This window comes from Sciurus carolinensis, chromosome 9, assembly GCF_902686445.1.
Source record: "Sciurus carolinensis chromosome 9, mSciCar1.2, whole genome shotgun sequence".
NCBI classification, from domain to species: Eukaryota; Metazoa; Chordata; class Mammalia; order Rodentia; family Sciuridae; genus Sciurus; species Sciurus carolinensis.
In genome coordinates this window covers 135,158,996-135,173,502 of record NC_062221.1, presented here as the reverse complement: position 1 = coordinate 135,173,502, position 14,507 = coordinate 135,158,996, and the positions used below count along the sequence as shown (strand labels likewise).

The following is a 14,507-nucleotide window of genomic DNA, read 5'->3' as shown; positions in this document are numbered from 1 at the left end:
ACGCATTCATGCCTCTTGCCAGCCCAGAGCCAAAGCTAACATTACGTAGCTGCTTCCCTGCAACCGAGCCTTGCTTGGGTTGCTGGCGGGGAGGAGAGGGCGGCCCAGCCTTGTTTTCCGTTGTGAGTTTGCGGAGCCTTCTGCTCGGCACAGCTGTGGGAAGGGAGGAGAAATTCTAATTTTTGCCTGGACTGGTCAGCAGGACCACCGAGTCTGTTGTGCGGACTTGACTTGTAAACCCGTGCCCGTGGCGTCCTGGCACGGATTCTCTCCCTGTGACCAGGACAGAGGGCTGCATCATCCGCTCCCACAGCACCGAGGCGGCCCTTTGCCTCTCCACCACCTGGCCATCTGTCCCTGTGCCCCTCCTGCTTGTGTGTGGCGTGTGGTGTGATTACTCTGCCCTGCTCCTCTCCTGCTTGGCCCTTGCTCTGGCCGGCACAGCCCAACTTGGTGGAGCCTGTATTCCCGTTTGGACTTCCCTCTTTCTCAGGGGGCCACAGGCTGGGATTGTAGGGGATCCAGTGGGGTCAGGGTGGAGTGTCTTTGCACAGACCCCCAGCACTGCCCTGAGAGCCGACCCTAGTGCTCTGTCCTGCTGGCTCTCCCTACTGGCTGACTCAGGGTGCTGTGGGTCAGGCATGGACGCGTGTGCCCCTGGGAAACTGGAGGAAAGCTGGGTGCCCGGGTGGAGGACAGTGTGGCAGGACACCCAGGGCAGGGCGGGAGGGGCGCTTTTAAATGGCAGGCTTCCATCTCAGGAGGGCTGCTGCGGGGGCGCTGCTGCTGGCCAGCATCCTCAGTTATTTAAAGGTCAAATCAAAGAGGAAGGAGGAAGCGCAGATTTAAACACACCTCCCAAACCCGCAGGCAGGAGAAGGCGTCGCGGGGCTGCGGGGCAGGCAGGGGGGACGATGACACTGCTCCGGCTTGATGGGGCCAGCTTGCTTCAGACCAGGTCTGGGCTTTCTGGATCGTAGGACATGAGAAGGTCTCCCAGTCCCGGCTGCCTCCACAGCTCCGTTAAAAACACACGGCCAGCTCCCGTTGGCGTCCCGGGGTCCACAGGCAGACTGAGGATGCCGGAGGACAGAAGTAAAAAGAGCCCTCACGTGAGAGTTGGTGTGTGTGTCATAGAAGCCCCAACTGGATTGTCTCACGACGGCTCTGCGTAGCTGCCGGGCAATAGATCATCCAAGTGGTTGAAATTCCAAATCGAGTTTGCCTTTGCTGATTTGGCTGGAGAATATAAACATAGCCATAGACTAACCACTTGTTTGACTTAAAACCACAGAAAAATGATCCAACCATGACAAATTTCTACTTCTTCTCCTCAAATCATGCAGAAGAGCAAAGATATTAATAGAAAGTACAGAGGGGGGAAGAAAAGAGCTCTTCACTGATCCAGATATTTAACGTCCTGGTATTTGGAGGCATCTGGATAGTTCACAGCTTTTTTTCTTTTTTCTTTTTTTTTTTTTGGTTCATTTATCATCCAGATGTTTGCCATCATAGAAGCACCACTTGGAGTTCTATTTCAGCTAATAACGTAGAGTGGAAATATCCGTATCTCTGTCTGGCTGTCCTTTGGTCTCCCGTCTCCCCTCACTCTTCTAAGGACTTCTTCCTCAAAATCTCTTGGAAACGTGGTGATTTTGCCAGATGCTTAGGTGTCTGCCATTACGTTTCTTTTTTAATCTTCACGCCGGTTCTGTACCCTGTCGGCTTGAATTATAGATTGCATTTGTCAAATAATGACACACGCACTTGAATGTCTTCGAAGACCTTTGAAATTCAACTTCCTTGGGTTGAGATTAAAGTGGTCCTATCTGCTCCGCAGCAGTCGAGCCCGGGGTGCCGGGGACCTGCCTCCCGGGGCTCCAGGCCGGCACTGCCAACTCTGAGTCTGGCAGGAACATACCCAGGTGCCTTTTCTTCTGAAAGGTAGAAATTGATACCCTAGAAACCACCTGAAACGTGGTCCCCGTCGAAATGACTCTGAAGCCAGTAGCTTGTCGAGACGTGACCATCCTTGGCAGTGTTCTGAATCTGTCTCTCTCTGGGCCTCCAGGAAGCTTTGTCCGTTGTGAGCGAGGACCAGTCGTTATTTGAGTGTGCCTACGGAACGCCACACCTGCCGAAGACAGAGATGACCGCGTCCTCCTCCAGCGACTATGGACAGACATCCAAGATGAGCCCGCGTGTCCCTCAGCAGGACTGGCTGTCTCAACCCCCGGCCCGGGTCACCATCAAGATGGAATGCAACCCCAGCCAGGTGAACGGCTCCAGGTAAGGCATCAGCTGGCCTCGTCCTCCCGACCTCCTGTTCCCCACCCTAGAGAGGGCAAGGTGGAAGTTAGTCCTGCTTCTGCAAAGACTGCTTCAGACAGGGAGGCACTGAAGGGTAACACGGGCGACATGGAGAATGCGTTCTGCGGTGGTCCGTGCTGGCGGTAGAGGCTGTGAACCAGCCGTGTTTACCGAGGACTCTCTCTGAAGGTGTGGCGCTCAGTTCTCCTTCCCAGGTGGGAGGCTCTGGAGGGGCCTGGCCCACACGCGGCAGAATTCATCTCCCAGAGTTTATTGCTTGGAAAGCAAGGCCGTCTTTTGACTGGATGGAGGGAGAGTGTCGGCTAGTGGCCAGCTATGGCCAGGCACCTGACGGTGCTGAGGAGTCTGCCCGCAGCCTGAGCCCTCCCCAGCCTCCCCCGCTCACCCCTCTTGAGACAGGCCCTTTGTTCTCATTGCAACGCACTTAGTGCCTCACTTCTGTGATTTCTTCCTGAGTTTGTCTTAGAGATTGTGTCACCGTCACTGAGATTGTGTTATCTTGTGCACCCCTGCGCCCGGCACCTCAAAAGCATTTCATTGGATGTCGTTTTGAAAAGTCCAGTTAACTTTCATTATAATGTGCTTTCCCAGATCTATCCAGGCAAAAGAATGTAAAATCTCAAGGCAAAGAAGGATGGTCCCTTCGTCCATCGCCTGGCCTACACTTCCACACGGTGTCACGAGAACGGTTCCCACTGTCCAGGGCTTCGCTACGTGAAAGCCCTTTTACATCCAGAGGCCCAGCAGCCTCTGAGCAGCCCCACGAGGAGTGCTTGTCCCCAGCTGGTAGCTGGGGACACCGATGACCAGGCATTTTTGGCTAACCCAGAAGCACCACTTAAAGGGAGTCGGAGTCCGGGCTGGAAGCAGGGGTGTCTGACGCAGCCCCCAGAACCTCTGCTGCTCTGTGGCTCTAACAGGCCCTCTGGGTTATGTGTGTGCTGGTTGCAGTGTGGAATGTGTCAGTGCCAGGCTTTGTGAGCCTGGGGACCTCGGCATCAGCTGCTAGTGCAGGGTCAGGCGGGTGCCACTCAGTGCCCCACAGGGAAGGTCAGCCCAGGGCCGAAGGTGCCACGCGGGGAGATGCTGGCGCCCCCGGGCTCCCAGACATCTTGTTGTGTGTTTCGCGCTTCCTGAAGGTGGGAAGGACGCCAGTGACGGATGCCACGTGACGGGTCCTGCAGGTGGGGTCAGTGACGGATGCCACGTGACGGGTCCTGCAGGTGGGGTCAGTGACGGATGCCACGTGACGGGTCCTGCAGGTGGGGTCAGTGACGGGTGCCACGTGACGGGTCCTGCAGGTGGGGTCAGTGACGGGTGCCACGTGACGGGTCCTGAGGTGGGAAGGACTTCAGTGACGGGTGCCACGTGACGGGTCCTGAGGTGGGATCAAGGCGGCTTGTCTTGGGTCCAGGAGGGATGAGTCCTGGCATTCCGAAAGGGACTTGGTAGAAAGGCTGGCCTGGGGTCCAGGATTCCGGAGTCATGGGAAGTCACTCAGTAACGGTGGGAAAACATCTCTGTGCTGAAGTCTGTGTATCAGGGAGTGTTTTTCTGATCATTAACAGTATAATGTCTGAGACTTCAAAGAATTCAGTGCAGTCAAGTTCTCCAGAGAGCGGAAATGCTATGTGGGAGAGGAGTGGGTGGGGCTCGGGTGGGAAGAGGGGGTCCTTCGAGTCCTACGTCCTGTCCCCACATGCTCACGGTGGGAACACCAAGAGTCCCGGCTTTTCTTCCTCGGAGGCTGCCGTCCACCGTGGGGAGTGTGCCCGCGTGGGTGTGCGGACAGAGCGGTGGGGAGCGGAGGGCAGAGGAGAGCCTGGGCGGGGGCTTCCCCTGGCGGTGGCTGTGCCTGGGCCCAGGTGGAGGAAGGCCGGTCTGCACAGGGCCAGCCTCCGAGAGGACCGGGGGCAGGCAGGTGAGGACCGTGCTGCAGACACGGGTCTCTCTCGTTCTCTGGTGCTACTCCTGGATTGAAAAAGTAGCGTAAAGCCCCAGCCGTGTGCAGGGAAGTGCCAGCCCGGTGCTCCGGAGGGTCACCGTGCATCCCAGGGCCACTAGCTGAGGTCCACCCTCCATCCTGCTCAGGCCTGGGCGACCTGCCCCGCTCGTGGTGGTACCCCAGGGCCTTGGCACAGGGCACCTTGACCCTGACTTAGAAACAGCCCCTCACCCTGGATGGGCGACACTCCCGGATGGACCTTTGCTCAGGAGGGAGACAGGGTGGGTGCCGGGCTGAGGTCTCGTCCCCAGAAGGGCAGTCGGGTTCGGGGCCGGCTTCCCTGCAGGCAGCCGCGGCTTTCTGCGCAGGGCCCCGGGGCTGCAGCGTGGCAGGGTACTCCAAGGCAGATTCGGAGGCCCAGCTCGGCTTTGAAGAGGCTGGTGACATGGTTGGGCAGGTGGGAGCTCCATGAGCACAGCCCTGCCATCCTGCTCCCTCCGCGGGCAGGCTCTGGGGTCAGCCTGGGTGGGGCCGTCCATGGAGAGAGCATCCTCTACCCTGGATGTCCTCGGGCCTCCTCATTGGAAAGTGGCAGGTGGATGAGAGGAGGGAGGCGGAGAGGGTCTGCTCAGGGCCTCGCACCCTGTGACCCTCAGCTCCAACGTGCTTCCAGCTCCAGTGACGATGCCGAGGTCGGCCAGTCACCCAGTGGCAGCGTCCCCCACCTGGGAACATTCTGGGGATGCAGGGGCGGGTGGGTATTGGTCCTCTTTGCACAAGAGACAGACCTAGTGCTCACTACTGACTTTCCGGAGCTCTGGGTTCTCTAGACTTGTGGGGTGTGGAGTCTGACCTGGCATGTCTGTTGGGTCCTCCAGAGAAACGGAACCTATGGGACATTTGAATATTTTAAGAGCTTTATTTTAAGGAATTGGCTCATGCAGTTGCAGGAGCTGGCAAGTCTGAAAGCTGAAGCAGGCTGGAGGCTGCAGCAGGATTTCTACATTAGTCTTGAGGCAGAATTTCTTTTCTGGGAAACCTCAGGTTTTCTCTATAGGCCTTCAACTGATTAGATGAGGCCTACCCACACTATTCAAGGTAATTTTTTCTAGTTACCCCAGCTGACAGTGGATGTTAACACCTTTACCATATACCTTCTTACCTAGATTCACATTTGCTTAAGTCACTGTGCTGTAGCATAATCATGTTGACACAAGAGACCAACCACCATGCCTGATTCTGTCCAGGTCTCTATGCTGGCCAATGGTGGGACCATTCTCTTTTCAGATGTTCAAAGTACCATTCCTGAGGTGGCCAGTTCCCTTACATTGGAGACACTCAACCTGGCTGGACAGGATGTGGTGGGGGTGCATCAGGATCAGATCGATGGCTCACCAGGGACCCTCTGGGCTCTGAGACTCACAGAGCATTGAGAGGCGTCTGCATCGTTCTGCCCGGAGGGTCAGAAGTGACCTAAGTGGCAGAGAAAGGACTCGCCTGGATCAGATCCAGAGGCCTGTGGGCCCACTGTGTGCTCTGTATGCAGGATAGGTCTGAGGTGCCGGGGCTGGAGGTGAGGTCGCAGAAGTGCCTCTCAGATGCAGAGGGACTCCCTGCAGGGGTGCGTGGTGCGGCGTGGCTCCCCGCTCCGGGAGGGCACCACCACTGGGTGCCACTGCTGCCCCGCCACCTTCTGTGCCTTCAGGTGTGCCGAGGGGCTGGCCTGTCCCCTGGTCCTTCCAGCGGCTTCTCAGTGCCCTGCTCTGAGCTGCTGTGCAGAGAGCTTTCCTGCAGCAGTGCCTCTGGGAGCCAAGCACAAGGGCAGCGGGTCGTCACCGCCGGATGTTGCTGGGACATGTGGGTAGTGACCTGCTCTTTGCGAAGGCCTCCGTGGGAGAAGCGCGCTCTCTGTAGCTCCCGTCTGCCAGAGCAGGACCCCCTACTTTTGCTTAGGGTCCCTGGGCACAGCCCCAGCTGTCCCCCTCCCTGCGCTCCCTGCAGGGGAAAGGGCCACGTGCTTGGGGAGGAAGGAGGGACTCTGTTTCCAGCCAAGGGGCGGAATGGTGCGAACCTCAGCCCCGATGTGCTTACGAGCTCCTGAGATGAAACCCAAGTGGCAGAAGGAGATCCATCGCCGTTTTAATAATGTTTCTATAAAAATAACCGAAGGAATGCTGGAGAGACGGGACCGCTGCCCTGTGAGACACCAGGGGAGCCACGTGGATTTGGCCTGGCCGCCGCAGGGTGGCATGGGATTCCTGCAGGCAGGGGTCTAATGGCACGTCGTGCGGACACGGGACATGGCCTTGCAGCTTCACAGCATCCCCGTCTGTGCCTTTCCCTGCTCCACGCGCGTTCACACACCGGGAAGTGGGCCTGTGCAGCGTGCTGGGAACCGCTGTCTTCCCTCGGGTTCCAGGGCCCGCTTGGCCCTAGTGAGGCCCCTGCTGCTGCCTCACCATGTGGTGAGCCTCCCGAGGGCGGAGCCACCGTGGACTGGCCAGATAAGCCAGGAGGCCGCACGCGTCCAGCTCCACGCCAGAGCTTCCCGCGACGGCAGGCGGGACTGCAGAGCAGGCCGCCCTCCTCCGGGCACCCCTGGCCTGGCCAGCCCGTCACGGGACGTCACCTTTCCATGGTGACGGCAGTCCCCTGACGCCCACCCCAGGCTCCCAGCACCTGGGACTTGAACTCGGGCTCCATGCCGTGAGTCCCACTCCCAGCCCAGTCCCCAGACGGCCCAGAGCCACTCAGTCCTTGACTGTTGGGTGAGGACTCCTTTGTGGTGGTTCCCAAGGTGGGGTTCCGGGACCAGCACCCGGGAGCTTGTTCCTGGTGCAGATTGGCAGCCCCGGCCCCAGACCTGCTGGATCAGAGGAGACCGGGTGGCGCCCGGAAGGCCCTGCTTTAACAAGCCCTGCAGCGGACCCGAGCCTGAGAAGCTCTGCTCCGCTACGGGATCCAGGAGGAAGAACAGGGAGGATGCCCTGCGGTGGGGCCGGCCGCCTGCCGGGAGAGTGACCTGGGAGGACAGGGCAGGCGGAGGTCCATTCCAGGACACGTGTCCGCCTGCGTGAGGAGCACCCGGCCCTCTGCACGGGGCGCCCTGCCCAGCGGTGCAGCGAGGGACGACGTTGCCTGGGCGCCGTTCCCCATGCCGTGAGGCCGGAGAGTCCGTGTGACCCGCCTAACTCCAGCCTGGGGGCAGGTGACGTGGTGCTTGGGATACGATCTTCACAGCACGCCACCTGCAATGTGACGAGGACCGTAGGAAGGGCTTACTGCTGGGTCCGTCTTGGCCTCGGACACCGGATTACACAGCCGTTCATTCATCAACAAACCATCTATTAGGCACCCATCTGTACGGCCACTGTTCCAGGGATGTAACCGTAAGATGCATGAAAAACCCTGACTTGCTGAGTTCACTAGGGGGACGAAGGCCATTCAAAGCTTATTAAAATACACAGCAGGTCAGACTAAATGCTAAGGAGGAAACTGAGGCAGGCAGCTGTAATGGGGCCACCCCGAGAAAGTGACAATCAGGCTGAGTCCTGACGTCTGAGGGAGAAGGCTTGTGACTGAGCAAGAGAATGATATTCCAGGCTACGGAAATACTCAGTGCAAAGGCCCTGCGGCCATCCTGAGGTGTTTGAGGACAAAGAGGTCAGCATGGTGGCCTTTAGTGATCATAGGACATGAGTTTGTGAGACACAGGGCCACGAGGGACTTTGCCTTTCCCTCTGAGCAAGCCTGGAAACTGTCCTGTGGGGAGGAGGTGCGGGGGAGGGGCGCTTCAAGCCAAGGAGGGGCGTAAGGTCACGCACATGCAGCGGGCATCCTGGCTCCCTGGGTGTGGGTCTGCACGGGAGTGGTGGTGAGCACCGCTGGAAGGGCGGCCTGTCTGCGTGTAGTTTGCGTCGTTAGGGAGCCGAGGTGCTTGGCTGATGGGTTGGACGGAGGGTCTGAGGCAGACAGGAGGCGAGGACAGGCTGGCCTGGAGTGGGCCCCGGACACGCTGCAGATGGACCAGGAGGTGGAGACCTGAGGCCCCAGCAGCAGCCCAGACCTGGTGCCAGCCAACTCCAGGTGAGGTGAGGCCTCCCGCCTCCGCGCCCAGCTGGCGGGTCTCAGAGAGGCATCTTGCCCAGGTGGCACTGGGGGATGTCCACAGACATTTTTGAGTATCTTGGAGACACTACTGGCACCCAGGGGACGGAGACGGGGGCTGCTGACATCCGGCGGTACACTGCCCCTTCCGAGACCATCACCTGCCCCAGTGCCAGGGGCGCGGGGGCCGGCAGCCCTGGACACACAGACCCTTCTGGCTGGTGCTGACTCTGCATCTGGCTTGGCACTGCTGCTGTGGTGAGGGCCCGGAGAAGCCCGCAGTCCGTCCTGGCATGTGGATTCCCTGAGGTCCTGAGACGGGCCAGCACAGGCCTGGCCACCACGGGGACCAGGGGCTGATCAGCTCCATGGGGCAGGAGAGGTGCCTGGAGGGACGCTGCAGTCAGCCAGCCTTCCCACCCGTTCCCTGAGGTCACCCCTGCCTCCTTAGATCTGTTAATGGCGGTGTTGGGGTCAGGCCTGTTTTCAAGGGGCTTTTCTAACTTGCTCAGGTCCCCTGCCATGAGCCGTGGTCCCCAGGCCTGCACTGCCTCGAGCTTCCTCGTGTGACTGGGCATCTTTTCTGTGCTGGTGGGGACGGCAGGGCTTCCCCCAGGCGGTGAACACGCCATGAGCTTCCCTCCCTCCCTCCCTCCCTCTCTCTCACCTTCTGAGAGGCATCACCTGCATTCTGATCATGAGTTTTATCATTTATGGTTTATTTATCATGTCACAGGCTTCAAAGCGCCCATTGAGGGCTGCTGCCCTTGGACACTGAGGTCACCTCCCCGCTGCCCACCCTTGCGGTGACTTCGCAAGGTGTCTCCAGACAGAACCACGTTTTACAGATACTAAGGGTGGGAAGGAGACCTGCAGCCTGGGACTTCCGTGGCCTCCTGTCATATGCGTTGGGCTGGGATTAGAATTAAAAGACCGTGTTCTGGGCAGTGACCACTGACACGCCACCTGTCCCTGTGTGGCAAGTAGCGCTCCATCGCCTGCTGCACTGGAGGGCCATCCTGGCTGCAGGGCTCTGCCTCTCAGGCCGGTGGGGGTCTGGTCCCAGGCCCACTTGCTTTGCCCACTGGGACTGGGCAGCGTCTGCTTTCTGGCTTTTTCTGTGGAGCTTTTGTGTTATTTTAGGCCAGTGGAACTCGCAGCTCTAACTGCTTTTGCTCCTTTCTGCCGCAGGGCTCTGGCTTGGATCCCCATAAAAGGTGCCTCCTAATTAGGCCGGGCCACCCTCCGAGCTGTGGGCGCGCGCAGTGGCGTTGGCGACTTTCACACCAGTGACCGCCGTGCGCGTGCCTTAGGGGAGGCAGGCCGCTGTCACAGAAGCACAGACACTGGTGGCTGAGAAGCCACAGGATGTATCTCCTGGGTCCTGGGGGCTGTGAGCCCACCACTGGGCACCGGCAGATTGGCATCTGGTGAGGACTCGCCGCCTGCTTCACACAGGGTGGCTCCTGGCTGCATCCTCACGTGACAGGAGGGACACGAGAGTCCTCCTTTGCAGGGCACCGATCCCCTCACGAGGGCTCCACCCTCCTGACCCGGCCGCCCTGCAGGCTCCTCCTCGTGCCTTCAGGGTGGACTCTGGAGGCGACCCTCATCTGGGTCAGTTGGTCAGTAGTAGCTCAGCCTCCTGGTACGGGCCTCCGGTTCGTGCAGAGGTCTGTCCCCAGCAGAACAGGACCTGGCTTGAGAGAGGGAAGGTTCGGGGATCTGAAGGGCTGGAGGAGGCCCTTCCTCGGCACCCACTCATCACCTCTGTGGTCTCCGAGCATTCTCTCTGTGCAAGGCGCGTTCTGTGGACCAGGGGCGCACGCGGGTTGGTGAAGGCAGCCCCGCTGGTCGGCGGGTGCTGTCGAGGTGGCGGGGACTGCTGCGGCGTCTTCTTTGTTGAAGGTGGAATCGCTTCTGGTAGCCAGGATTCACACAGCGCCAAGATGGAGACGGCAGCACCCGCCTGGCCCGCTGGTTCTTCCTTTCCTCTCTGCGAAGTGAAAATGTGTCCAACAGAACTGAAGGAGCTCGCGGGACAGAAAAGGATGCCATGCCTGATCTTCAGGGCGTGACTGCTCACAGAGACCTTCTCCCAGGACGTTTCCAGAGGATGAGCCCCGTGCGCCTTTCCCCAGGTCTGGAGATCTGAGTGCAGCGTGGCTGCTGATTTCCATTTCCAGCTGCACAGAGAAAATAAACACTAAAGAATGAAACCTCTCAGGGAGACCTGGAGCCCCGCTCAGAGACAAAGACCCAACTGTTGGTGGCGAGCTTTTAATTAATTTTGTCTTCGACTTCAGAGAAGGGGGAAGGAGCAGGACTGCGGGCGAGAGGCAGAAACCCCAGGTGTGGGAGGGTCCAGAGAGGGTAGAAACAGCACGCAGCTGTGAAGACGGACATCTAGGGTTCGGTCTGTGCCCGAGTTCTGCATGAATCACTGCCCGGCCCCACCCTCCGCGCGGGCCTTGGGGTCTGAAGCAACTTTTCCACTACCTCTGATTCAGAAATAAAACAGACCCACAAATTACCCCGAGCTCTGCAGACAATCCCCTCCTTGTCTGGCATCCTAAAAATACCTTTCGTGGTGACTGATTTCCACCCACGCTCTGAGCCCGGCCTTGAGGGTCCTGATGAAGGGAACCACCTGGGCAGGGGGGCTCAGGATGTGAGACTGAGCCAGGCCCGGGGTGCCCGTCTCCAGCCAGCTTCCCGCGGTCCTCTCCAGGAAGGGACCTGGCCTCTTAGGGTGGAGCTGCCAAAGGCACCTTTACTGACCCCACACAGCTCCACAGACAACTTCCTGTCATCAAATGACCCAAGACACCATGGAGAGCATTCAGGAGGACAGTGGCCTTCCACCAATAGTCATGAGCTGGCGATGGCATGATGGTAAGCGTCACCTGGCTTACCTATGTGCTCGCAGGTGTGGTAGGAGCCAGGCGCCAGCAGAACACACAGGCACGCACACACACACATGCACGTGTGCACACGCGCATACACACACACACACACACACACGCAGTGCACTGCAGTGCTAGCTTGCACGGTGCTTCACAGTTTGCAAAGCATGGTCACCCCCAGGGGTGTCCTCACAGCAGCCTCAAGGAGTCACTCAGTCCTTTCCACGAATAAAGAAGGTGGCCTCAGGAGGGGACTCGTCCACACTCAACCAAGATCAACAGTGACTTCCTGCATCCTGGATGAGGGGCTTCCTGCTGCGTGGGTCACACGTGAGGAGGTCAGTGTTTGTGGCGATCGGGTCACCAGCCATTCATTCCCTCACCCCCTCAGACACTGGCTGGGCAAATGCACTCGGAGACGTGGTGCTCCTGGAGGTGGGCCTGACAGGTGAGCACGGCAGGGCGTCCAGGGCACAGGCCCGGCTCTGAGAACACAGGGACAGCAGAGGTCAAGGTCCAGACGGGGAGAGTGGCAGGGGTGAAGTGCAATGTTGTCCCCAGAGCTGGTATATGGCTTTGAAGTGACACCTGAACACAGTCCTGTAGGAACAGGGCCCCTGGTGATCCTCTAGCAGGTGGGCGGCAGCTGGTGCAGAGATGCTCCGGCAAGCTTGTTGGGTATGGAATGAGCTGAGGAGCCTGGGGATTTCTGGACAGTCTTGATGTATCCCAGAGTGCCATGGGCCATGGAAGGGCTCAGGTGGGACCTGGCCAGCCTGGGTTTGTCCTGGGGAGGGAGCCCTGGGCTCCAGCAGCCCATGATGGAGGAGACTCCTGATGCCAGAGGGTGTTGGAGGGTGGAGAGCAAGGACCTGGAAGAACAGGCAGAGTTCTGAGAGCTAGCAGCCCAGCCTCTGCCCATGCAAAGAAGAGGAGGTGTTGGTCCCCGGAGTCCATTCTGACCTGCCCAGGACTGTTCCCAAGGCCTCTGCTGACTGTTCTGAGAGGGTGAATCACAGAACCCGTGTGGCTGCTACAGAGCTCGGGGCTGGATGTGGGGACATCCTGTAATAACGAGGTCCACTCACAGTCACAGGGTCGGTGGAGACGCAGCTCAGGCCGAGGCTCCCGGCATGCCAAGGAATGGGCATGCGATGCCATTTCCATGGCTCCCTCCGTGACAGACTCTGCCCCACCATGGGGAGACGCTGAGGTGAGAACACTAATGCCAGATGCCAAGTTTATTTGTTTTTCAAAGGCCAAAAGCCTCATTTTACAATTCAAAGCGTGTTTTTAGGGACACCTTACCACTCTCTGAGGGGTTCTGCGTGGTGAGGGCCACATGAGGCTCCCGTCTCGGCCTGTGCCCACCTCATCTTAAACAGCAGAGGCTGTGCTCTGCCAGCCTGCTGGCCTCCGTCCTGGTCCTTGATCCTCCTTCTTGGGCCCATGATCTGAGTCAGATTCATCCCGGCTCCGCCCTCTTGGCAGGGGACCTTCTAGTCCAATTTCCTTCCACACTAGGAACAGTCATCCATCATCGATGTAGAACATGAACCAAAACTCCATAAAGTTTTGGGGAGGAACATGTGACATTTAACTGCAAATTGAGATGACTGGTTTTTTAACCAAACATCCAAACTCGTCTGTATGTTTAAATAAACGTGGCCATCTTCGCAGTTTGTTAGGAAGCTCTGCCTGCCCCATGTCGCTGACCACACTGAGTTCATGTTGGCAACACTCCTCCATGACTGTCCCCAGGGCCACTCTGAGGATATTCTTTTCACAGTACGGGACTGAGTCTTCTGAGGGTGCATTCAGTTGTCTCATGTTTGTGAAAGGATTCCTCAGGGGATTGGCTGAGAGAGCTCATATTGTGTGGTAGGCAAGAACTTGGACTCAGGACCTTGTCCAGGTTCAAACCCCAGTTCTTCTGCCACCAGTTGTGCAGCATTGGGCAAGTTATCCAACCTCTCTGTGCTTCATCTGTGAAATTTCCTGCTGCATTACTCTACCTGTGTGTTGCTTAATGAGAGGACACATTCTGAGAAATATGTCCTTGGGCGATTTTGTCGTAGAGTAATTGGCTACCATGTCATCAGACAGTGTAATCCAAGAGGACCACCTTGTGTGTGGTCTGTCTTTGAGTGTCCTTCTGACGACTATATTCACTCAAGGAGTCGTGCAGATGAACTGAATGAGTAACGACAGCTGGCACGTAGCACCTGCCATGGGCCAGGCCCCTTTTAGACGCTCTGCCCATGTATTAACTGTCACATAATATACTGGAAGGGTTTGGAGTCATTCCGAGTCTGAGTAAAGCAATGCTTAGATGACTCAAGTAAGTTCTGTAAAGATTTGTTTGCTAATAATGCTTCAGAGGCTCAGGAACATAAATTTTGACCTATTTAATGTTAACAGATTTCAATTTTGAATCTACAAATTGGGGGACTGTAGAAAATCAAGGAATATATAAAATTGCACCTCTCAAGGTTTTTTCAATGATTTTTAGGTTATTCATTTATTTGTTCTACTTCTGGTCTCTGGCTGGCCAGTCATTTCCAGAAGCAGCGCTGAATGACAGGCAGCATGGAAGACTGGCCGACGCACGTGGTCTGGATTTCTGCAGCTGCAGCAGCAGAGCTGTGTGCGCACAGCGCCTTTGACAAACGGTCCTCAGGACTCTTACAAGATGCTACAAAGGCTGCAGTGTGCTGTGTCCCCAGTTCTCCAGACGAGGACCTGTGAGAGAGAAGCTTCTCTCAAGTCTCACTCAGAAACGCCTTGCTTCTGCTGAGTGACTCGTCAGTGTCATCTTATTGACACCTTGAACCTTGGGATCAGGTTCTCCTCCCTTGTTGGGTAGAAAGCATGGTGGGCAGAAAGCTGAGAGAGAAACTGGGTCCGCCTCCAGCAGCTATAAGTGTCCCCCCCACTCCAGGGACTGCTTCTGTCTCTTGATGACTTTTCTTCTCTTGTATTCCATGACTTTTAAAAATGGTTTGTAGTTGTAGATGGACAGCATGCCTTTACTTTGTGTGTTCATTTTTATGTGGTGCTAAGGATCGAACCCAGGGCCTCACGGTGCTAGGCAAGCGCTCGGCCACTGAGCCCCAGGCTCAGCCCCTCCATGATTTATGTTCTGTCATTTATGTCATCATTCTCTTTTATGCATTTTTATGATCCACTTTAAACTTCAGAGAGCTTGAGGATGAGTT

The 14,507-nt window shown here is 57.5% G+C and overlaps 1 protein-coding gene across 4 annotated transcripts in view; it reads left to right on the top strand.

The window, feature by feature from the left end:
* Erg (ETS transcription factor ERG) overlaps positions 1 to 14,507 on the top strand; it is a 154,276-nt gene that overhangs the window by 101,532 nt on the left and 38,237 nt on the right. For all 4 annotated transcript variants that reach the window (XM_047564649.1, XM_047564647.1, XM_047564648.1 and 1 more), the window contains exon 2: positions 2,072 to 2,289. In XM_047564649.1, coding sequence (XP_047420605.1) covers positions 2,072 to 2,289 — 218 coding nt within the window. The remainder of the gene's footprint in view (positions 1 to 2,071; positions 2,290 to 14,507) is intronic.